The sequence below is a fragment of the Convolutriloba macropyga genome, chromosome 1, assembly GCF_964194025.1.
Source record: "Convolutriloba macropyga chromosome 1, txConMacr16.3, whole genome shotgun sequence".
Lineage (NCBI taxonomy): Eukaryota > Metazoa > Xenacoelomorpha > Acoela > Convolutidae > Convolutriloba > Convolutriloba macropyga.
Window position 1 is genome coordinate 42,060,871 of NC_134468.1, and position 25,274 is coordinate 42,086,144.

At 34.4% G+C, this 25,274-nt stretch overlaps 4 protein-coding genes across 4 annotated transcripts in view; all 4 read right to left on the reverse strand.

Annotated features, from left to right (window-relative positions):
• The window catches only part of LOC142341351 (uncharacterized), a 114,602-nt gene extending 93,033 nt beyond the window's left edge, over positions 1-21,569 (reverse strand). Inside the window, exons 1-2 of the mRNA XM_075392309.1 lie at positions 21,340-21,569; positions 12,958-12,972 (exon numbers count right to left, since the gene is read on the reverse strand). Coding sequence (XP_075248424.1) covers positions 12,958-12,972; positions 21,340-21,569 — 245 coding nt within the window. The remainder of the gene's footprint in view (positions 1-12,957; positions 12,973-21,339) is intronic.
• On the reverse strand, positions 393-3,805 carry LOC142344206 (transport and Golgi organization protein 2 homolog). Its single transcript, XM_075395758.1, has 3 exons — positions 3,596-3,805; positions 924-1,054; positions 393-529 (listed from the first exon to the last, which is right to left on the reverse strand). Exons 1-3 carry the CDS (start codon positions 3,802-3,804, stop codon positions 393-395), a joined length of 477 nt encoding a protein of 158 aa, XP_075251873.1. The 5' UTR covers position 3,805.
• A 1,274-nt stretch (positions 21,570-22,843) lies between the features above and the next one.
• LOC142349148 (glutamate receptor ionotropic, kainate 5-like) lies at positions 22,844-23,769 on the reverse strand. Its single transcript, XM_075400566.1, has 2 exons — positions 23,445-23,769; positions 22,844-23,212 (listed from the first exon to the last, which is right to left on the reverse strand). Exons 1-2 carry the CDS (start codon positions 23,674-23,676, stop codon positions 22,881-22,883), a joined length of 564 nt encoding a protein of 187 aa, XP_075256681.1. The 5' UTR covers positions 23,677-23,769; the 3' UTR covers positions 22,844-22,880.
• Positions 23,770-24,052: 283 nt separating this feature from the next.
• LOC142341439 (glutamate receptor ionotropic, kainate 2-like) overlaps positions 24,053-25,274 on the reverse strand; it is a 41,008-nt gene continuing 39,786 nt past the window's right edge. Inside the window, exons 7-8 of the mRNA XM_075392421.1 lie at positions 24,936-25,122; positions 24,053-24,272 (exon numbers count right to left, since the gene is read on the reverse strand). Coding sequence (XP_075248536.1) covers positions 24,053-24,272; positions 24,936-25,122 — 407 coding nt within the window. The remainder of the gene's footprint in view (positions 24,273-24,935; positions 25,123-25,274) is intronic.

The following is a 25,274-nucleotide window of genomic DNA, read 5'->3' on the forward strand; positions in this document are numbered from 1 at the left end:
CATCCGACAAACCTAAGTCTGTTACACTGGTAAAAAAAAATATATTTTTTTGCTTAATTCGAAAACAGTAGTCGAATTTTGTTTGTACTGTGTCTTTTTTATCCGATTTTTTTGCATGATCCTTTCTTTGTCTCACCGGTCTGACTTTTCATGAAAGTGAAATGAAATGCGATGCCTGAAGTAATTAAGGTATGCAGATCTCTGGCAGATTTGCTATTCATTAAAAGAACGTTTCAACGTAGGGACATTAATTCATCGTGAAATGGACCTTTTTTTAAATTTTGTGGGAAGCACTTTTGCGGGCCCCATACAGAGTGAGGCTAGAGTGTGTTGGCTTGATCCACAGCTACTTCCCCTCACATCTTCGTGTATATAACCAGGTTTTTTCTATTTTACGCGCCAAAGTCTGGATCATAGGTCAAGGAGGTCACGCAAAGTTTGCCCCGAGAATTCCTTCGTCTTTCACCTGGTTTCTTCTCAGCATATTTGTTCAGAATTATTGAGAGACATGTGTGCTTCCTCGACAAACCTACACAACAAATCAAAGAATTTGTGATCTTTCGAAACCCGACCAGACTCGAACGGAAGAATAACGTTTCACCAATGGTTGCTGTTGCTTTACCGCACAGAAGATTTTTGTCGTTTCATCGTCTTCGCTGTTTCGCTGTGTTCTAGTCATTTTTAAAATCTTTGTCCTTGCTTTATCAGGTAATTTTTTTGAATTTGAAAGTTAGGAAGTATTTTTGAGTTTGATTATATTGATCATTGTAAACAGTGCGAGTACAAATGTCCTTGAAAATATTAATTTGAGTGTTTACAAACTTCATCAAATTCTCAAGTTATGTTTGATTCTTGTGCTTGAAGTTTATACGTGTTCTTTTTAAAATGATACTGGATAGATTGCATACTGTAATAAAACGAACCTAACCATGTGCCTCCTCTGATAGTGTCTGTGCCTGCAACTATGTCGCTATCTGTGTCATTCCAGAAGTGCAATGGCTCTGCCTCTCTGTCCAGAAACTCATCTCTGTTCGCTGCCACTATCAATTTGTACCTGTCAATCATAATTTGTCACTTTTTCAAATTCTTTAATTAGACATCTCTTTAAAAGAGTTCCTTTAATTGTTGCGAATGCAAAGTAAGCGTATATGTAAGCGAATTTTTGTAAGCGTGTATATAATTGAATTGAATAGCAAGCAATCAAGGCGGCATAGCGCAGACGGTAACGCACTGGACTCTGGATCGAAGGGTCGCTGGTTCGAGCCCCCGACTACGACCAAATTGGCAAAGCAAAATCAGTATTCTAATACATGTACCTTGAGCAACGGACTGTTAGAGAGCGGTTTTGGGCCGAACCAGCCCAATTTAGACTAAGATGACTTTGATATAAAATTATTAGAGTAACAAAACGCTTTGAATGGTTCAATTTTAAGGCCAATGCAAGGCCAAATTACGTTTACGTCATACATGAACTGAATCGACCGATATTGGCTAGCAAAAGGCTAACAGGTAGTGTCTAGCCTTTTTGCCGCCAGTGTTACTTTGAATAACTTTTGTTAACGTTGTGAAGTGAACTTCTTATGTGTCGTACGTTATGTACACAAGCTATAGTTGGCATAAAAAGCCGTTTCTTGAATCTTATTCGATTCGTAATTGTTGAATAAAGATTTCCCGTCTTCCGTTTTGTTACATTCGAGTTTATTTTCGGGTACAAGGCTCGAATATTAATCGCAAAATTCTCAGCTCAAATCATGAACAAATCAAAAGTTGCAACCCACACACTCAGTTTTAAATGCCAGCTTTTTTATTTCCGTAAAAACCTCACAACCAGCTTGATTTTCTAGATTTGTAGTTGGTTTCCAATCTCTCCGCTGGTGAGACGTAATTAAAATACTAATTGCTTTTCATTTCAATGTTGAATAAATTAGGACTTAAAATCCCTCTTATTGGGCGAGGTTCCGTCAACACAATTAGTCAGTCGTCGCTAATAAGTGCCATGATTTCAGTTCCTCGGAGAGGGCTTACGGAAGTTTCTGGGCCGATTTGTTAAGGGCAACTGACGGACCCTAATAGATAAGCTTCTTTGTTAGCAATAAGACATTCACTTCTTTGGCATTTGGCAGACACACGGGCAGATCAATAAAAAATGGAGCAAAAATAAATTGTTCTCAACCATTGCTTTAATGTATGCCGCATTTCTGCTGCTCTACTGCTTCAAGTGCATGATTAGATGCAGAATTTACCATTAAGTTCGGCGCACATTTATGAAAAAGCAGAGACTGATGTTACAATTAAGGAAACGCGCGACCCAAGACAGGTAATAGTGGAGCTCACTTCAAACGCAGACATCTGTGTCCTCATGGAACAGTCCAACAAAAAATTGGCACAGATCAAAAAGTATTTTGTCACTATTTTTCAGCCCGAACAAACCCTAAGCCAAACCACCGTCTAGACCTCAGACCCGAGACCAAACCTTGACCAGACAATTGGGTGACCAGACCACGTCAGTGTTTGCAAGAACAAACAGTCCTATACTAGAACCGTGATCAGACCAAACAGATCAATTTTTAGTCATTGCCCGGACCAAATAGCTAATTTTGTATCTGCTGGATCAAACAGACGAAAAGGAAACCATAAACCGCGTTAATAACTAAAGTATTTTTTCAAAGTTCATTAATGAATATGGTGTACCTCAAGAGACTGTTCTAGGGCCTCTATTTCTTCTGAAATACCTTAACTTTTTCTGAATGTCAACAGAACTGATGTCGTTTTTTGCAAGACAGAACATCGTAAACTGAAAAAAATGAGAATACGGTGAAAACTAAAACATGTATGCACAAAACCAATGACAATTTAAACTTTTAACACAACCGAATTTTTTTATCACAAAATCTGAAAATTCTGGAGATGGCAAAAAATTCTGGAGATATGGGTATAAAAAGTGATGACAATCTTGTCTTTAATTTTGAACCAAACAAAATCATGAACAAAGTGGCTTCTGCAGTTCAATCAATTTTTTCGATCAGACATCAAGTTCCTTGTAACTAAATTCTTCGTTTCAAGTCATAAGCGCTATCATATTTGTCTTTGTTTTTAAATATTTGTCTTTGTTTTTAAAATTAATAAAATTGCAACTTAAAAATTGAGAAAACATTTGTATAGTTAAGCTATTTTTCAGAAAGCTGAGCTGTTACAATGCTCTCAATGATTTTATGATACGTTTCAGCAAAAGAAGAGCTACGAAAACTAAGCTTATATAATCCTTCTTCAAAACTGTTGCACTGGACAGTTCGAACTTAGACAAATTATCAAAATATAAAAGACGACTTTTGATGTTTTGTCGTGTTTTCAAGCTTAGAAGGTCAACCATGTTAAGCACTCCAGGTCCACTTCAAATGGTAAGCATCTCAATTACATAGAAGTTTGAAGCTGATAAAATTGTCTTCAAAATTATTAGATTCATTTGCGCTGAGCAACATTGCGCGATTCCTTAACGTCCCGGCGACCATTAGTTAAACTTTTTTACAAACCTTTTTACGACCATTAGTGTACAACTTTTTTTACACAGAGAAGTGGAATTTAAATAATACTATACCTCTTTAGCGCTTCCAGAGAAACGATGTCCTCCTCCAGCATTGACCCAGAGCGATCATCCGACGCAACTTTTTGGGTCTCAGAACGTAAGTAATTATCCGGAGAACTAAGCGTATCGATGTCCTGTTGTTCTCTCTCTGCCTCTGTCGGAGTTGACATCAATAGTTTCTGGTCAGTCCCGTCGGACTGGTACCAAAACACTATGCACATCTAGTCTGGAACCCATCCGACAAACCTAAGTCTGTTACACTGGTAAAAAAAAATATATTTTTTTGCTTAATTCGAAAACAGTAGTCGAATTTTGTTTGTACTGTGTCTTTTTTATCCGATTTTTTTGCATGATCCTTTTTTTGTCTCACCGGTCTGACTTTTCATGAAAGTGAAATGAAATGCGATGCCTGAAGTAATTAAGGTATGCAGATCTCTGGCAGATTTGCTATTCATTAAAAGAACGTTTCAACGTAGGGACATTAATTCATCGTGAAATGGACCTTTTTTTAAATTTTGTGGGAAGCACTTTTGCGGGCCCCATACAGAGTGAGGCTAGAGTGTGTTGGCTTGATCCACAGCTACTTCCCTTCACATCTTCGTGTATATAACCAGGTTTTTTCTATTTTACGCGCCAAAGTCTGGATCATAGGTCATTTTCATTAGCAAAAAGGGCCTGAATGGGATTTTTTTCACAGACTATTTTGAACAACACCTCAGACAAGGTATTCTTTCCTGCGGGAGACTTTCTAATGCTCCCTTATATTGAGCTATCAATTCAAGCTCCATCTTACGATCAAAACTTACTAGATTGTATACTCTAACAAACTGTATGGAGTTGTTATCTGAGGTTAAAAATTGAGTCTGCTGATGAATATGGCGTTTACCTTTCGCTTTTGCTGTTTTTGTTTTATGGGCTGGTTCTGTTTTGAAGAAGAAGTTTCTAATCAACTGAGTAATTGGTTATAAATGCGAGATGTTAGTAACTGAAAAATCGGGTAGCTGAACGCGGGCTGCGGTAAATCCAAAATTGAATGAGTGACAAATAAAATATATTTCAAACATATTAAAGGATGCCGAAAGCAATTTCACGAATTTCCACGCAAACCATAAAACTAGATACATAGTTTATACTTACAGGGTCACAAACATCAAAAGACCAGTAATCGAGAGTTATCAGGATTGTTCAAAAGGGTTGAATTTTCAATGAGGTAAAATTTTTGCGAAACGAATCTAATTCTTATACTAAGAGGTATCGAAGAAGTCCTTTCAACAAAATGTCAACTGCGAAGCTCAATATTTGTACACTAAACCATAGAACATTTTTTGAGGACAGGTTGGAAATCTACCGACAAGTCGGCAAACTAAAAACAAATGTTTCAAATAATTTGACACCTTTTTCAGTCCTCAACAGGCTTCAGCTGGAAACCTTCAAAAATCAAAGGCAAACGGTTTGTTCCCTCAACTAAATGTGTGAGTGCCATCTTCAACACTAAGCTATGCAGTTTTGAAATTTCGATGGACGGTAAAAATCGCTTTTATCTAGGCTACAAGCTTTCTTCGAAAAGAATGAAAAAAAGATCAGGCAAAAATTTGAACTCCAGCAAAGAAACTCACCTCAGAGAGACAATGTTCTTGAAACAAAAGCGCAAAAACTCTCAAGCAAAAATTTTTCAAAAAAACTGCAGGTTATAATAATTGCCTCAGACTTCATTTTGCAGCAATTAAAGATTTTACATCTTAATGGGCAACCTTTATAAAATTTGTTTGCCATCCCTCAAATTGTCGGAGCGCTTCAATCTAGTGACGAAAAATTAACAAAAAGAAGAGTACGAGGACGAATTCAAGAAAATTGCACTTTAACTCTTCGATCTTTTAATCATGAAGAATAGAAGTCATTCTACGAGGGAGCTATGTCATTGAACGCCATATTGCACAACATTCTTTAGAACAGCCTTCGCAATCGTTTAAGATACGGGTAGTTCTTGAAAAACGGCTTTTCATAGGAATCCTTTCAACCTGATTTTTCAGCAAGATAATTACACCAATATGAGTAGAAAAGTTTGTCGAAATAGATCTAATTTTTTGTTCTGAGTCATCGCAAAAAACATATGCTTATTTTTATTACTAAAATTTTTGCTGTTAATGTTTTTCTGGTCAAGTTCGATCTCCCCGGTAAATTTCAGCTAGCATTTTTTAAAATCTCACTGAATGTGCAGAAATTGTGAAAAAAAACTCGCTGAGTAGGCTGTCTTTACTATAATGCTGAGCATTTGATAAAATTTTGCGCACCTTTTTTAAACTCCTCGTTATCTATTACTCAGTTTTCTTTTTACGATAGATTTATATTGCTGTGCATTTAAACGTATTGCTCAAAAAGCCTATACTTAAATATTAGCAATTCGGATATGTTCTACATTGAGGATATAAGACTTTGTTGTGGAGTAAGTAACAAAGATAAAATAAGTGGTGCAGGGCTCAACTAATGTTTTTAAAAAGTTAAAAACTCCGGAAAGAGTGTAAAATTTAACGATTGTTCAAAGCGTAGTTTCCACAGAGTAAAAAAATTCATAAGGCCGTGACTAATATCACACATTTCCACGCAAGCCATGAACAAAAGCAATGATTTTTAACTGAATGAAAATGAAGAAGCATAATCAACTTATGTTTTTTAAATTTCATCTTTCAGTTAAAATTTATTTCCAACGTTGACTATTATCTTCATTTTACCTATGTTTATACTTACACGGTCATAAATATCAGAAGACCAATCATCGAGAAATATCGAGATTGCTCACAAGGATTGAATTGTATTTCGAGTACAATTTCTGCGAAAACAACGTAATTCTTATACTAAGACATATCGAAGAAGTCCTCTCAACAATATACCAACTATATTTGTACACTAATTCATTGTACAATTGTTAAGTCCAAGTCAAAATCTACACTCCAGCTGCCAAATTAAGAAACAATCAAAAAAGTTGATAACGTTTTCAGTCCACACCAGGCCTCAGCTGGAAACCTTCGAACAACAAAGACAAACCCAGGTCTCGTTCCCTCAACCTCAATATAAGATTCCGACATCTTCACCACTAAGCTATGCTGTTTTGCATCTTCGACGCTAGAAATTGCCTCAAGATTGGCAACAAATATTTCTTCGGAATAGATGAAAATGAGATCATGCAAAAATTTTGAACTCGAGTGAAGAAACTCACTTGAGAGAGACGAATATTCCTGACTCGTATTTTATCAAAACGTTATGACAAAAAATTGTGGGAAATATTCAAATTGAGGAAATTGAAAAACTGAAAAGCTGAATATTACGGGTAAAAGTAACCAAATAACATCGGACGATTTGCTATTAACCGATTGGAGTGATCAAATTTTGGTTTTGCTGGTTGATGCAATAGGTGCTTAACTCACTGATTAGAAAATGAGATGGCGGCTAAACTTTTTGAGTAGATAAATTGATTTTGAACCATTACGTAAAACCAATTTTTTAATGACATTTTGCAAATAATCAAGTCTATAAACATGTTTTTGACGTAAAATAATGTAACTTCTCTAAAAACTAGCTAACCGTACAAGCTCAAATACAGTAGCTCTTTGAGACAAAATGTGAAAAGACCACTTCTGAAACAATTCTTTGAAACCAAGCTAATATAAAAAAAATCTAGCATCAACTTGACCAGTAATTTTTGTTTACTAATGTTTTTGTTAAATAAATTGAACGAAAACAGAAAACGTTTTTCTGTTTCTCAAAAAATATAGTCATTAAATAACGTTCGGTTTGTGCTTCTTAAATCATTTTTGTCGTTAAAAAAAACCTCTATCCACCTAATGATCCAGCTTATTTTTTACCTTTCCTGGACCCTTTTAAATGTTTAATCGGAAAACAGGTCAAAACTTCTGTTGCCTTATTATTATAAAAAAAATCTCTGACTGACAGCCTATAGTTGAAACTTACTCTTCAGACATAACACTGCAGCCTACAAAAATGTTCGAGAGAAAAATGCTAAGTTCAAAAGATTTTTTTATAAAATAACCTGCCTTAATATAAAATTACACAGTTCACAATCCAAAAAAAAACAAATCATGTTGCTTTAAGGCTGCTTTCAGCTTAGTTTTTAACGGGGAACGTCTTCCAAAAATTGTCAGATTTTTGAGAACCTTAATTGTTTATCCCAATTGTTCATCATTTGTATGGAATGACGGCTTTCAAAGAGGATGGAAAGATTGCGAACACTTATACGGCATCTGCGATCAGAAAACGGACTAGTCATATTGCTTCACTCGAATAAATTGGTAATGCCTATTAACTGGGCTCTAAAAATTTTGCAGATTATTTTGAAAAAATTACACTTACTTTTTTAAGAGTATACGCATCTTCTATTGAGCTTAGACACAATGCATGAAATTCTTTTGGGTTAAAGCAATTTAGAAGTTTCTATAAACTTCCATTTTTCTTTCAAAATAATTCAACAATTGAGTGATGCTAAATCTGTTTTCTTCTATTTTGCCCTCCTTAAGATCTAAAGATCAGACAAAATTGATATAATGATCTGACGACGCTTTGCATTATTCTCTTTCCACTATCTAAGACCGCAATTTCAAACACAAAAATGCGCCGAAAAGAAAAAATAATAGTTTTAAGCATCAGCAGTTTGAATAAAAAATGCAATTGTTGTTTCAACAAGGATTCAGTTGTCTAAGTGTTTTTCATTGGCAATGCTTTTGTTTCAATTCCCAGAGTTTTTGATGAGCCAAAATTGACTCAGAAAAAACTAGTATGCTTTAAAATTCGTAACTTTCCATTAATGGTTTGAATAATAGAGATGTAAAGTTTTGACAACTAGATAGCACTGTTTTTGAAACCTAAATCTAACAACAAGTCGGCAAACTTAAAAGAAATGCTTCAAAAAATTGACAGCGTTCAGTCCTCACCAGGCCTCAGGTGGACCCTTTAAGCAACAAAAAAATCCGAGGGCTTGTTTCACTCAACTTCAAGCTAACATCTGATGAAACATCTTCACCAATATGCTATGCAGTTTCGCTACTTCAATGCTAAAAATCGTCTTTACATGCCTTCATCGGAAAGAATGAAAAAATATCAGGCAAAAATTTGGAACTCAAGCGATGGAGCTCACCTCAGAGAGACAATGTTCTTGAAAGAAAAGCGCAAAAACGCTCCAACAATTTTTTTTTCAAAAAAAACACAGTTCATATTAATTGCCTCAGACTTCGTTTTGAAGCAATTAAAGACTAACTTTTATAACTTTTATAAAAAATTATTTGCCTGCAATCTAGTGATGAAAATTTCTTAAAGAAGAGTACGAGGACGATTTCAAAAAGTTTGCACTTTAACAATTCGGTCTTGGAATCATGGAAGAATAGAGGTCCTTCTACGAGGAAGCTATGTCATTGAACGCTATATTGTACAACATAGTTTGGAAAACTCTTCGCAATCTTTTAAGATACGGGTAGTTCCTGAGTTACGGTTCTTTCATTGGACTCCTGTTATCCTGGTTTTTCAGCAACTAAATTACACAATTATGAGTTGAAAAGTTTGTCGAAACAGTTTTAGTTCCTTGTTCTGAGTCATTGGAGAAACATTTGCTAATTTTTACGGCTATAACTTCTGCTGTTAACGTTTTCTCTGGCCAAGTTTGATGTCCCCGGTAAGTTTCCGCTAATTTTTACCAAAAAATTACTGATTGTGCAGAAAAGTCCAAAATTTGCTGAGTAGGCTGCTTTTACTACAATGCTGTTTAATTGATGTAAATTTGCGCAGAGCGTTAAAACTCCTCTTTATCTTTTACTCAATTCACTTCTTACGAAAGATTTATACTTCTGTGCATTTAAATGCATTGACTAAAAAGCCCACATTTAAATATTAGCAGTTCGGATATGCTCTGCATTAAGGAAATATGACTAAGTGGAGGAGGAAGTAACAAAGATGACATAGGTGCTTGGAGCTGGTGCAGGGCGCAACAAATATTTGAAGAAGCTGAAAATTTAACAAGTGTTCAAAGCGTGTTTTCCACAATGTAGAAAATTTATAGAAGCTGTGAGCAGTATTAGAAGTTTCCACGCAAGCCATAAACATAGGTAGAATTAGAACTCTTGGCAACAATTTTTAACTGAAAGAACATTAAGGAGCATAATCAACTTATGCTTATTAATTTTCATCTTTCAGTTAAAAATTATTGCCAATGGTGCAAATTAATCTCATTTTACCTATGTTTGTACATAAACAGTCATAATTATCAAAAGACCAATCATCGAGAAAAATCAAAATTGTTCACAAGAGTTGAAATATTACTAAGACATATCGCAGAAGTCATTTCAACAATATGCCAACTACGAAGCTCTAGATTTGTACACTATTTCCTTGAACATTTGTTCAATCTAATTCAAAATCTACATACAAGTTGGCAAAAAAAACAAATGGTTCAAAAAATTCATAACGTTTTTATTCCTCACCAGGCCTCAGCTGGAAACCTTCAAACAAAAAAGACAAACCCAGGGTTTCGTTCCCTCAACCTCAATGTCAGATTTCAGCGTCTTCACCACTAAGCTATGCGTTTTTGCAACTTCGACGTTAGAAATTGCCTTTATGTTGGCAACAAATTTTCTTCGGAATGAATGAAAATGAGATCACGCAAAAATTTGGAAATCATGTGGAGGAACTCACTTCAGAAACAAATTTTCTTGCAATAAAAGCGCAAAAAACGGTTAAAATATTTCGCAATAAAAACCATAGATTTACAGTAATTGCCTCAATCTTCTTCCAGAGAAATTGAAAGTATTTTAACTTTTATAAAAGGATATACGCAGTCACTCAAATTGTAGGAGCGCTGCAACCAGCTGAAACAGCTACTGATAAATTAAAACGATAAATTAAAACAGCTGAAACAAAACGATTAAGAGGGCGATTTGAAAATTCTTGCACTTTTTCTCTTCAATCTTTAAATCTTTGAGTGAGGGTGGTCATTCTTTGACAGCTGTCATTGAAAGCTATATTCCACAAAATTTTGCAGGAATCTGTTTGAATGTGGTCAAGTCTCTTTTAGCAAGAAAATAACAAAAACCTTGTTCTGATTTTTCGGAGAAAATGTTTGCATTTTTCTAAGGCTATAATTTTCGATGATTACGTTTTTTCTGGCCAAGTTGAATGTCCCGGTAAATTTCAGCTAATTTTTGCTAAAACCTTGCTGAAAGTTCAAAAATTGTGAAAACACTCGCTGAGTAGGCTGCATTTACTAAATTGCTGTAAGTTTAAGATAAATTTTTGCAGCCGTTTTAAACTCATCAATCTATATTTTTCAGCTTACTATACCTTACGATTAAAAAAATCTACATTTAAATATTCGCATTGCTTAAAAAACTCTACGCATTACTTTAAAAAGGTCTACATTCAAATATTAGCAATTCTGTTATGCGCTACATTAAGGATATAATAAAAGATATTAAAATTGAGAAGCACAAGTTGGTTAAATACACGCTCAAAAAAATCAAATGAATAATGATCAGAAGTTTTCAGGAACGCTCGAAAAAATTTGGAAATCAATTGGAGGAACTCACTTCAGAGACAAATTTTTTCTTGCAATAAAAGCGCAAAAAACGGTTAAGAAAACATTTCACAATAAAAATCATAGGTTTTTAGTAATTCACTCAAACTTCAAGAGAAATTAAGAATTTTTTATCGTTATGGTCAACTTTTATTCAAACAAGTGGGGTCGGAACAAAAAAGATATACACAGTCGATCAAATTTTATGAGCGCTGCAATCAATTTGGAACTCTTAGTGATAAATTGACAACAAAACGAATAAGAGTTCGAATTGAAAATGCTTGAACTTGAACTCTTCAATCTTTAAATGTTAGAGGAAGGGAGGTTATTCTATGACAGCTGTCATTGAAAGCTATATTCCACAAAGTTTTGTAAGAATTCGTTCACATCTTGTTTTTTTTATTCTGCCTTCCTTTGACAGCTCTATATCATTGAAAGCTATATTGCACAAAATATTGTTGGAATCTCTTCGAATCTTGTTCTGTTTCTCAGCAACTAAATAACACAAGCACGAATTGAAAACTTTTTAGGATTAGATCTAATTCCTTGTTTTGAGTCTTCGGAGAAAGTTAACTTTTTTGTCTGGCCAAGTTCAAAGTCCCCGGTAAACTTCAGATTTTTACTTAAACCTCACTGAATGTTCAAAAATTGTGAAAAACATCGCTGAGTAGGCTGACTTTACTAAAATGCTGTGCATTTACTAAAATGCTGTGCATTTAAGGTAAATTTACACAGTCCTTTTAAACTCATCTATTTCATTTCTCAGCCCACTATACCTTACGATTAAAAAAGGTCTACATTTAAATATTAAAATATTAGCATTGCTTAAAAAAGGTCGAGGTATTGCTTAAAAAAGATCTACATTTAAATATTAGCAATTCTGGTATGCGCTACATTAAGGATGTATTAAAAGATATGAAAATTAAGAAGCACAAGTTGGTTAAACACATGCTCACAAATATCAAATGACCAATCATCAAGAATTTTCAGGAACGCTTACAAAGGTTTAATTCTCTTTGAGGTAGAATTTTTGCAAAACCCAATTCTCATACTAAGACACATCAATGAAGGCATTTCAACAATATGACGACAACGAAGTTCTGTATTTACACACCAAACCAGGTTTAGACGTATAAAAATGGAAAAGCATTAGCTCGCCCGATGAAAAGAGTTTTTAGCTCTACTTTAAAGTAGAATGAAAAACCGTGTTTTTATAATCAATTTTGGCCCTCCCACTGGACTTTTCATTAGTCGAGGTGTAAACCTGGGAGATTAATATTTCTAACTACTATATTTTGGTAGAAAATGAAAATTCAGTGCTGGGTCCTTTCCAGGAAATAAATAATACAAATTGTAACTTTAAACACTTTTAACGATTGAGAGTTGGTAGAAGCTGGAGTAAAGGCTAGCAGATGATATTGGTAACCATAAACAAATTATGACAAAACAGTACTCTATGACATTAATAGCATGCTTAAACAAATTGCAGCTGTGCATTGCTCCAGCAGATGTTGTCAGAGAAAATTTTTGCGATGTGTCCTGTAATGTTGCAAAGCTAAAAACAATGGATGACAATCTCAAGGCCAGTGTTGAATTTCGAATCGTAAGTTAAGAAGGCACAATTCGACATTAGTCCCACAACGTAGCAACGTCATCGAACGTTTGAAAGGTCAAAGTTCAAATTTAAAACAAGCAGAGGTCAGCATTTCGTTGTTCATTTGCATGTCGAGAGTTTTTCGAACGTTCGCTTGCGTTGCAACTTTATGGGACTTATTTTAAATTGGAACTTTGACCTCTGAAACGTTCGATAACGTCGCAACTTTATGGGACTAACCAGCGTGCGAAATTAGCGAACGTTTCAAAAACACTGTGCACAAAACACTGTGCACATTGCGTTTTTCGAACATTTGATTATTCCAAATTTCGGGACATACTAAATATAGTGCCTCATAAAAGCGAAATAATCGAACGTTTCAAAAAATACTGTCCATAGTTCGAAGGTCAAAGTTCAAATTTTAAACATGTACGCCAAAACAAGCTATTGAGAAAGCAAATGAGCAATGCTGGCGATGTTTTTTGAAACGTCCTATTATTTAAACTTCATGGGACACGCTATATAGAGTCTGTTCCAATAAGTTGAAATAACGGGATGTTCGAAAAACGCAAAAACGCGCAATTGGACATGCAAATGATCAATGTGGACCAATTTTTGAAACATTCGATTGTTTCAACTTTATGGGACATGCTATAGTTAGTCTGAGTTGCAGCGCTATCGAATGTTTGAAAGGTCAAAGTTCAAATTTAGAATACGCACATAGTGTTTTGATGTTCATTTGCGTTTCAGGAGTTTTTTTAATCATTCACTTGTTTTGCAACTTTATGGGACTAAATTTGTTTAAATATGAGCTTTAAGTCCCATAAATTTGCAATATAGGGAACGTTCGAAAAAAATTCTAACGTTCAATTTGGTATCAATTTGGTCATTTGCGGGTCAGTTTTTTGTTCCGACCCCCACTTTAGTGGGGAGGAGGAACTATATAATCAACTGGGTTTTTTTTGTTCAGTCAATTTTGGCCGATCGATATATTCATCGTAGAGAATTGTGAGTGGTATCATTGAAAAGCCCGTCCAGCGTAGAATACGGAATTAAAAAGATTTTTCGGTTATCGTTTTTTACAGGGAGTTATCGAGGTTTAAAGTTTTGTGAACATTCGACTGTTTTTGTTCGCATTTTCAGTAATTTTTGCTAAAATTTGGCACAATTTCGCTGACACAGTTCAAAATAAGTTAAAATTTTGAACGGCAGAGTGTTGTTGTTACCGTTACAAATAGAAGAGCGTTGCTGATTTGTTTGATTGAAATTTTTTTCTAGGCTAAAGTTTTTGAAAACTTTTTCAAAATTCAAATTTTTCTCATCAAAAATGGTACAATATAAGCTTTTTTGGTCCACTTTGATAAAGTATGCCACACTGAGTGACCTAGAAACCTTAAAACAGACTCTCTAATCTCAAAAAGATCGCTAGTTGCATTTAGGTGCCGTATGAAAGTCTTCTGGAATTAATACTTTGCCGTTTTTTGTAGGTTTAACTCGATAATTATACAAAATACATCGTTCTTTTTTTTAACATTTGAAGAATTCCACGCAACAATTGGTTTGCTTCCTAAACAATTGGAACTCTTGACCGAATTGCTGGATGCGCGAAAAAATTAGGGAGAAGTTTGACATTATCATAGACTCTTATTAGAATCAGAGGCTTTTTGGTTTTTACTTTAATCCTAGCTTTTTTAAAAAGATTTTGCTTTTGTTTTTTTAATGTTAATTACTGACAATATTTTTTTATTTAGGGCTCCAATAATGACAGCCTCAATTTAAGTAAATTTGAGGCCGAATGTAGATACAGTCTTTTTTCATAGAGCCAAAGGGATTTTAGGGCTTTGAGAAAGAGTTTTAGTAAAGTTTAACTGAATTCTTGTCTTTTGCCTTCAATTGTTATTATTTTGACAGTCTGATTTTCAAATTTAACCAATCACAGATCCAAATTTCTTCCTCATAAGGTTCAAGTGTATTTTTTTATTCTTTCGGTTGTTACCTAATATCTCTTATGTTATTGAATGTATTTGTTTGAGGGAAAATTTTGTGATTTTTTGAACTTGTCAATTTTTCTATATTATTTTAGTCAACTTTTTGTTTATTCTCAGTAAGTACACGTCAATCGTTCCTCCGTATAGCATACAAACTGACTTTGTGGCCGATTATTTTACGAGAAGGCTTTTTCGCTTTTGGTACTACGAGTTTTCACAGATGATTTTTTGTGTATATTTTCCCATTTTGCTTTTGTTGAAGTTTCTTTTGTAAATTGTAACATTATTTAACAATTTAAAGCTTTACAAAATTTGAAACTGAACAAAATTTTTGTTTTCATAACATCTGGTTTGAAGGGCTGCGACACCGATCTCTTGCAGAAATTGGTAGAGTTTTTTATTTTTGCCCTTTGTTTTTTTTTGTGAAATGACAAATATTGTGTATTTAAAGGTCTCATTGGCCAAATATAGACAAAAAAATAAATTTAATATTTGATATCGGTAAATAATCAATGGTTGTTTTGACTTTCGATTTGAATTTCTAAAAAAAAAGAATATAGTATTCTTCAACTTATCACTTTTTGTTTTGGTTTGCGTTTTTTTCGTATTATACAACGTTTTATGGTTTTCGTAAACTAGGCTCATTATTTAGAGCTTTTTAATGTTTTTTTGAGTCAAAGAATAGCTTTTCTGTTCCTCAAACGTTTTAAATGATGTCTTCAGGGCTTAGACAATTTGTTTCAGAAGAAATTTGTGAAGTTTAGGTACTTTTCAGTTTTTGCGGTTCTTTTTGTAGACACTTTGTGATAGTTGTTTTACAAAAAGACGTTATGATGGTCACAAGAGACACAAATGAAGATGTTATATTCTTGTGGTTAATATCTTATAAATTTACTGGCTTCAAAACTGTGGTTTCGGAAAGTTGTTTGTGAAACTTATTAGTTCAGCTTGTATTTAATGTTTTTATAGTCTTATGATTTAGTCTCATTAATAACAGTCGCAATTACTTTTCCGAGTAGTTGCAAGACAAACTGTCTACTCTTTTAGTCGAAGGCTTATGTCGGCTATGAAATATAAATTGCTCTTCATAAGGGTTTTATTTTCCTCAAATGGTCTTTTTTCTTGGGACAACCAGTTTTCATAAAGACAATTTTCGTGCTTTTTGCATATTTGCCCCTTTTTTGTAGGTCTTTGCTCTCTTTTTACAATATCACAATAATGGTCGTCATTTGATTTGAAAATCTTTTTAACTTCAAAAAATGCAAACGAAGATTTTGATTGTTTTTAGTGATCAGCTTAATATTTAATTGATTGGGGGGACATCGTTTTCGTGCATAGTTTTTTGTGCAAATTTTTAGTTTTTGCCTGTAAATGATGTTTTTTTGTTGTCGTATGACATATCCTGGATAATGAAAGGCCTCAGTTGCTCTCTTTTGAAGTATAAAAGACTCCCTCAATGATTTCATTTGATGCGTAATGTTTCTAATCAGTTCGAGTTTAATTCTTTTTTTAAAAGCAATGTTTTAATAAACTTGCCCCTTTTATTCATTTCTAGTCGCATTGAGAAAAGTCCCATATTTTGTTCCAAACAAAGAGCCGGTTAATCTTCTGAGTACAAATTTTATCTGATGCCATTTTGATTTGGTCATTAGTGGTTTTCAAAAAATGGACAAGGAGTTTCGGTCGTAATTAATATTTGTAACTATTTGATTTTTATTGCCGTCTTTTCTGGTAGTCATATTATGGTCGCCACAGGTCTAATAGGCCCTCTAGAGTAGATTGTTTTATTCTTTTAGTAGTTTGTTGAAATATATGTTGATATGTTATTTTTTTTATCTCTTCCTCATTTGGTAGACAATTAAGTGAAAAATGTAGATGAGCGGGGTCGGAACTTAATGTGCGAACGCACATTACCGAGCTGCCCTGTTTCATATAAGTTCAATTTAAATGGATTTTTTTGCATGAAAATTTAGACTTTTACCTATTAACTCTTTCCAAATCTTTTTGAGACCTTCACTTGCGTTGCAACTTTATAGGACAATCTATACTGTCCAAGAAATTTGAAAAAATTGAAAGTTCAGAGTCCGAATTTGAAAAAGGTAGATTTCAACAGATTTCACATTAATGACAGTAAGTCAAAGTTACAACGAAAGCGAACGTTCCAAAGCAATAGAAGAGTTCAACGTGACAAAATTCTCTTTCAAAACTAGAATGAACAAACAATTAAGTGGACTAAATTGAGCTAAGGTTAGAAACATACATTGAACACCAACAGATCCCGATTTCGTATTAGGGTTTTTGCAGTGTTCGCTGGTGTTGGAACCTGGGACTAAATAGATATCTCTATAAAAGTTGAAAAACAGGCATTCTTGGAAAAGCTCGTGGTGTGGCATCATGTAATTTGAATGTTCAAATTTCTCTTAAGTTCTATTGGTTCAATTTTCTTAGTTCTTTATTTGAACATTGATTTTTGAGCAATGCCCAGTGATTTCGAAACTCTCATATTACTATTTTATGAATACGTTGTATAACCTGTGGCATCGAGAAATGCCAGGACGGAAACATCTCAGGGTACTGGAGAGAATTCGAGTTAAAACTCGTGGTTGAAATTTTTTAATGAGCTCAACACCAAAAGCAGTTAGTTTCAAGAAAGCAAATATATGCGCATTTTTCAAAAAAAAAGATCAACAGCCTTTCAACAAAATTTGTTCATGTTGAGCACACGACTGAACGAGCTTGCGGTCACTATTTTTCCGCATTCAAATATTTTTGGGAAAAAAATGGCAATTGGTGGAAAACAAAAAGCAAAACAAAACTGCCGCAGCTAGTGGTGTTTCTATTAATAATCAGAACGCTCAAGCTTATAAAGATATTTTCAATAAGTCAACCATATAAAAGTAGAGCATTGCAAGATTATGGATTTTTGACGCCCACTTTTTACGCCAACTCCAAGTTTTCCGGTTTTCATCTTTTTGATCGCTCAGATTACATTGAGCGCGGTACTCAACAACGTCTTGGAGAACTTTTTCTGAAAAAAAAATCCAATTAAAAGTTGTTTTGAACTAGTTTTTCTTGAATAACAATGAACCAGAAACCTCTAAACTTGATCCAACAAAATTCAAGTTGATAATTTTGAGTTTCTGAAAATTAATAGAGGGATTGAGTAATCGTTTTTCGGAAAAATGGAAAAGGAGAAGAACATTTTCAGGAAAGAAATTCAGGGAAGTGTTGGCATACAAAAAATCTGAACAAAAAAGAATCTGATTGGTGACAACAAATTTTTGAAACAAAATTTTTTAAGATAGGCAAAAATTGAAGTTGTTTCTGTTTTTGTTGTTTCTGAAGTTGTTTTTGAAGTTGTTTCTGTAAGCAGGGAAAATAACTAGTTTTGCGAGCAGAATTCAAACTAGGTTCTTTTATAAATTAGTGAGAAATTGTATAGGAAATATTTTTAATAGCTGCAATCGAGATAGATGATGGAGATGTTATTTCCCCTCTCTTGGTTGTTTTTATATCTTAATTTTGTAGTGAACATCGTTTTTTTTAACGACAAGTATCATCCGACTTGCTTCAAATTCAAATAAGGTTCTTGGTAGTTCATTCATTCAATTTTTAAATTAATTAAGTGCGTGACGTCAAATTTCACGATAATTGGAGCAAGGTTTATGTTGCTTCCCGTGAATTAATTTTGCCACCCATAAATTGCATCACTGTGAAACGGATGTTTTTTCTCAGAATCGAAATTTCTACTTTATTGGGATGTTTTAAAATCAATGTAATGACCTTCAATTAATGTTACTCCAATTACATGTTTTGAAGACTGGTGTTGGATTATTAGTTTACCAAGATATAGCCAAGAATAGTGTCTGCTATTGTTTTGCCATCTGCAAGATATGCCTTGATATTGTTAGAAAAAAGGTCCGAAAAAAAATCAAGTTTTTCTTAAGTATTGAATGGTGATATTTCTGCAAGATATGGAACATAAAGGGAGTAGTTTATTGGTTTTTTTGTAATATCTGTTACACCATTACAGTAACTCACAATTTTTGCTTGTGTTTATGAGTGCGTTTTTGAAAACTGTTGATTTATCAGACTACTGATTTTCAGAGACTTGAAGAAATTTGACTCCTTAGATATTTGGAGGAAAACTAGAAAAGGTGGGTAAAAACTGTTTGGAATTTACTCTAACCATTTTTATACACCAGTCTACGTTTCGAACGAAATTAAATAGCATTGCGGCATTGGTAAAATTATTTTTTAAAATCATTGAATTTTTGGACTTTCGAATTTTTAATTTTTGGGCACAAATTAATTAATATTATCTACTATTGTGTTCGACCGGATCCGTTCCGTTTTTCGAAAGAGGGATTTAACGAAATTTTCCGAAGCAAAATTTACCATAAAGACAAATTTTGTTTTTTTCTTCTCCAAAATGAATACGACGACTTTTAATTGCTTGGCTCAAATCACCTGTTAACAGAGTATTTCCACTTGGAAAAATATATTCAACCGATGGGTATTTTTTCAATTGATTTAACAAAATGAAAAAATATTTTACAATTGTTTACCAATACTTTTTTAAATTTCAAAAAGGTTCCTGCCAAATACAAAAGACCCAGTGCCGAAGCCCGTTCAGATATTTTAGAAATTTAATAGAGTTAGTTTAATAATCGAAAATTAATGTTTACGGTTCATTTCATTCTAACTTGGAAAAAATCATGACAAACCTTCATGAAAAAGCTGGTTATGAAAAAGCGGTCGTAAAAACTGACTTATGAATTATTTTTAAAAGGTAGTTTTTTGGCTTCAAATTTATACATTAAAAACAAAACAAATTTCTTGCAGGTAATTTACCTGAATTGTGTGCAGTTAAGTAATTTTTGGAAAATTCGTGCACGTGAATTTTACCTGCACATGTCTTTACCTGCACACTGTTCAGGTTAAATTACCTATACATTATTTAGTGTGTATGTAAATAACGAATACAGCGTGTGCTCACGTTGTTGTAGCAACACGAGTGACAGTGTTCACATATTAGAATTCTCATACGCGCAAATTTAAATTGTTTTCCGTATCGTTTTGTTATTAACACTTTCTAGTGTAAGATCTTATGAGAGAAAATTTTTTTAGGACCATGAAACTTTATTTTTTCCTTTTTTATTGCATAAGAACTGACAGAAACACAATCAATCTCTTAATCTTGTAGTATTTTATCGGATTTAACAATTTTGTCAAGAATTGTCATAAATTCCACGAAAAAATTCCACGATCATTGGTAAAAATGTTCAGACGTTTTCGAAAGTAAATTTAAAAAATACCTTCAATTAATAGTTGCGACCCTTTTTAGCGTGGGAGGAAATATTTGCTCAACTGGGTTTTTCTGTTCAGCTAATTTTCGCCGATCGATATCCTCACTTACTATTGTTAGCCTCACTTGCGTTAGCTTCATTTGCGTTGTTTTGTTCACATTTTTGGCTGATTTTGCTTGTTTTGAGTTAAGTGTTTTCTGCTGCAAATCGGCAAAAGTTTTTGAAAGATCAGCATTTTTCATTTTTTTCACAGGAAAGCTAGTTTTGTTCTCATCGTTGATTTTCGGGATGAAAATGATTTCGACTTTGTTTTGGCTCTGTCCTTTTTAAAATACTAGGAATAAACACTAGGTTTTCCGAGCAAAACTCACAGATTCTAAGACTCCGGCAAAAGATTTGTGAATTTTGCGAGCATTTGTTGTCCTTTTTGTAGACTTATGACAGAGTTCAACCAATCAGAGTTCTAAATCGCTATCTGGAAAGCCATTAGTGAAAATATCCGATGTTTTTAGATGATACCTAATTTTTGCTGATGCTACTCGATAATTATCCAAAAAAAATCAATTATTTTTGATGTTTTGAAAATTTTGACAAGTGAGATATCTTGATAAAATCTTAAACAATTATTTGTTAAAAGACAAGTAGCAATAGCACGGATAGCTTTGGTTTAATTGTAGATTTTTGAAATCAACAATTTTTATTTTAATTAGTTTTTCTGTTAATTACAGAACAGATTGATTCGAAATCAAAAACCAATTATAAATATTAGATCAGATTTACGTGTAAATTAGGGCCAAGAAACATTTTTTTTTCGTTGAATTGCTTCATCATCTTTTAGGCTTCAACACTGCATTTGCGTGCATATACCGTGAAATTATTATTTGTTATCTGGATAATTTGTGAAATTGTGATTTATACCTGTATTCGCTGTTACTTCGTATTCTTTACATTTAATCTTATCGATGACAATTTGAAATTGCATTCTTGGCAGCTGCAAATTAATCAATTTACTTATTTTTGTTAAAAAAAAATTACGGTGGTTAAGATTTTTCAAAATTTTTTTTTCTTTGAAAAAAGTAACAATTTTTTGAGCGTTTAATTTGAGTCAAGAACAACATTTTCATCATTATTCTGTAAACAATGTAAGAACTGATACAACTGAAACAATAATTTACTGTATGAACACTTTTTATATTGAAGGCTATAATTTGGGATCGGTAGCAGACGTAATTACAACCAGCTCAGTCCTTTTGAAACTGGAAAATTTGATCTTGGGTTCTTTCAGTTCGAATCACACATGTTCAAGCAGCGCCGCTATCGACGACAACACGAAACCCAGAGTTGGAACTAAGAACACCCCAACCATGTTTTCATTCTTCAGCCCATCTCTTCCGCAGTCTGGAACTGACTCGTCGTCTGGACAGAGCGACTCAGTTTCAAACCACTTCTGTCGCAGCTTTCCAAACCTTCCACTTTCTTGAAGGCACAGGATTGCGAGTGAGATCTGATTCTTGAATGGATGCATCTTAGGCACTGCATATGGACAAGTGTTGTGGTTACTGTTTCTTTTGAGGCTTTTCTGGCTTCCCTTTACAATAATTTTTGCAAATTCGAACCAGAGATAAAAAGTAACAATTTTTTGAGCGTTGCCACTTTTTATCCTGTTTTTGTCACGCTCTAGCTTAGTCCCTGAGAAGACAGACATCGCATCTTTTTCAATGAATTTGAAGGGGGTCCTCATTGCAGCTTTATCTTTTAACTAATAGTCTTTTAGCTTCAAAATTACAAGTTTTAATAACTTTTATTTGGCTTCTGCTCTTTTTCACAATCTAAGGCTTTTTGCTGTCTTATCACATTATTAACAAGTCAAACATCACATTTATGTTATTTAAATGCATTTTAATGTCTATAGTTGGTAGGTTATGTCTTTAACTGCGTGTACACAGTTATCTTGCAATGGTTAATTGGCTTTTCGGTACCTGTAATTGGTGTTCTTTTTAGTCTCATAGTTCACTGTGTTTTTTTGAAGTTCTGGAGGTGCAGATGAATCTATTTATTGCTTTTTTTGGATAACTAATGTTGTCAAAACTTTGAAATTATTTGCTTCCAAAAAATAATAACGTACTTTTAACTTTGCCCTTTTTTCTACCACAGTTGATTTTTCTCAATAAACACAGATCACGTACTTTTTGTGATAAAGTTTCAGTGAATTTTCTAAGTTGAGGTTTCATTTGATGCAATTTCGTCATTGTTATCGAGTTTTGTTTTAAATAGATAGGCATTGCTTTGTCGTAATTGATCGTTGTTCTCATTTGACTTTGTTGTTTGTTTTTTAGTCTTGATAATGGCAAATACTATCGGCCCTCTAATGAGGCACTATTTAATTCGTTTGTTGGTTTGAGTTCAAAGCAATTTTTTGAATGGGTACACTAATTATTTTCGAACAATATATGAATTTTTCAAAGTTTTTCGTTCTCTTCTCATTTGGTAGACAATTAAGTCAAAAATGTGGATGAGTGGGGGCGGAACATGATGTTCAAGCGCGCATTACCGAGGCTTTCTTGTTCAAGTTTATGAAAAAAATTTGACTCTGCCCATGAAAATAATTTGGTTGAATTAACTATAGGTACCTCGACCAAGTCTCTTCAGACATTGTTTAGTTACCTGGATGCTTGTTAAGCCTTTTCAGAAAAGTCAAGGCAATGGCTAGGAAAGGGAATTAAAATATCGATTTAATTTTACCCAAGAACAACAATTTCATCATTATTCTGTAAACGATGTAAGATCTGATATAAGTGAAGCAATTTATTAATATGAACAGTTTTTAGGTTTAGTGCTATAATTTGGGGTCTGAAGCAGACGTATTTACAACCAGTTCAGTCCTTTTGAAACTGGAAAATCTGATCCTGGGTTCTTTTAGTTTGAACCACAGATGTTCGATCAGCGCCGCTATCAATGACAACACGAAGCCCAGAGTTAGAACTAAAAACACCCCAGCCATATTTTCCATCTTTAGCCCATCTCTTTCGTAGTCCTGAACTGACTCGTCGTCTGGACAGAGGGACTCAGTTTCGAACCACTTCTGTCGGAGTTTTTCCAACCTTCCACTTTCTTGAAGGCGCAGGATTGCGAGTGAGATCTCATTTTTGTATGGAGACTTCTTAGGCACTGCAAATGGACAAGAGTTGCGATTGCTATTTCTTTTGAGGCTTTTCTGGCTATATTTTCAACGTTTGGAAATTCGAACCAGAGCGCCAAATTTTAACTAGGAATTAGTCAACTGAACTCAGATTGTTATTTTGGAGACCGCAACCTGTTATTGTCTGTCCATTTGTCTATTATTTATTTAAACAAAATTTGTGGCAGAAAACCTTATAAGGAAATAGAATAAAGAGAATGCCTGCGAATGCGTAATTCTTCTTGTTGAATGGCTTCCCAACTGTGGTGAGACTACACTTGCGTTTCCTTTGGTACTCAAGCACAGGTGCATCCCACATAAACGCATACCCACCCCTCACTACCCAGGAATACCCCTCTCTCACTGACTTCACATACGACCTAGAACTCTCCATTCCCTGGAATATCTTCTCGTAGTTAGCATCGATGTACGCGTGGTCTCTGAAACGAATCATCGTTTGGTCTCAAAATGAACCTCCCCCGATTATGGGAAACGGTTCCCATGAAAGATCTAGTAAGATAACTGTTCATCGCGTGAGATTTTTCAAGATAATCACAGATCTGGTCTTGTATGAGGATCATCGATCTTAACATAGTTCAGAAATTTTCGTACCCTATCGGCCTCATTTCGCCTAAGTGCAAACAGAAAATGCTGCAAAGCAGTCCTCTACTTGCTTAAATCCATATCCAAACTGAAGCCCAACATTTTTCAAAATATAATCAGGTAAAGCGATATCCAAATTTTGTCAATGTCAAGATAAGCATCAACTTTCCGATCTCTTGTCTCGGCCTGGCAAATTAGGTTTCCTTTACTCTTTTTGCGCAGAAGCATTAAAAAAAATCAGTATTTGTGGTTGAAGGTAAGTCGAGTTTTACTTCCCTGAAGAACTGCTGAAGTGTGGATTTGTCAACAGTGCCGTACTGTATCTCCTTCTGATTGGCCAAATCAGACAGACCTCGTATCTCATGGTCCATTCTGGTCACAGTGAGGAAAGCTGCCAGGTTAGCTGTGTATGTGGCCACTATGATCAGAGCGAAGAAATACCAGAAACTGAAAGGAACAATTGTCGAATTATATTGCATCGCCAACATTCGCAGCAGGTCTAGAAAAAAATAGTTGACTGAAGTTCGGAATGCTGCATTAATCATAAAGCAGTATTTTCAGCAGAGCCCAGGTCGAGATATCAGCGGTTTTAAGCGGAAAATTATGTACGAAATCCACTGAAGAACATGTGCAAATATGTAAGAAATATGACAAACGTCAATTTAAACAGCATGAACCCTCATATGTGGTACATAATCAACTATGATTGACATGTTTACAGTTTTATGCATTATTTATAATGGCTACGTTACATGAAGTGCAAAGAAATAACTGGGAATTGAGCAGGCCGACAGACCCAAAAAAGGAATTGACCATACCCAACAGACCAAACTCTGGTGCGGGCCAGACGAAATGGCGTTAGTAAAACTTCTTCCTCTATATGAGCTGGTCTCTTCAGACTCTCCTGTCCGCGACTTAAGTCCCACTGGCCCATACCACTCTTGGGCCGCAAAGCTCATTCTGGACTTGCCCTTATTCGGCTTGGAAAGTAATTACTAGTGTAAATAAGAGTATTATAGTTTGTTTACAGCGGGTTAATAAAATTGTTGAAACTGGAATGAAAGTGCTGAAACTTGAGTTTAAAATCTTAGACGTTATCAAAGCCGTCACCTGACAAGGATTCGATTTGGGATCTGGGCCGGCTGTGAGTCAATGCCCTGTTGCATGAAGGACGAAAGGACAAACCAAATAGTGTCAGGAAACAAACATTCTTTCTTCTTATCCGACGATGTGCGGTTGTTTACGCTGTTGGGAGAATACCTTGCGAGTGCAAACAAAACTAGGGCCGTGAAGAATCCTGAAACAAGTGTAATTGACCAATTGAATGAGATAATTTTTATACTTACAGTTAGAATAGGTTTCAAAACAAAAGGAAGTTTGATTACCCGAAAGATTGCTAATATTTGCAGCGTATGTGGCAAAAAATACTTGCAACTCCAGTTCTTTCAT

Coding starts and splice junctions, on each gene's coding strand:
- LOC142344206 (XM_075395758.1), bottom strand. CDS start 3,804: ATGTGCATAGTGTTTTGGTACCAGTCCGACGGGACTGACCAGAAACTA. Junction 1,055..3,595: donor TCTCTGGAAGCGCTAAAGAG/GTATAGTATTAT, acceptor TATGATTGACAG/GTACAAATTGATAGTGGCAG. Junction 530..923: donor CAGAGGAGGCACATGGTTAG/GTTCGTTTTATT, acceptor TTTGTTGTGTAG/GTTTGTCGAGGAAGCACACA.
- LOC142349148 (XM_075400566.1), bottom strand. CDS start 23,676: ATGATTCGTTTCAGAGACCACGCGTACATCGATGCTAACTACGAGAAG. Junction 23,213..23,444: donor GAAGAATTACGCATTCGCAG/GCATTCTCTTTA, acceptor GTCCATTTGCAG/TGCCTAAGAAGTCTCCATAC.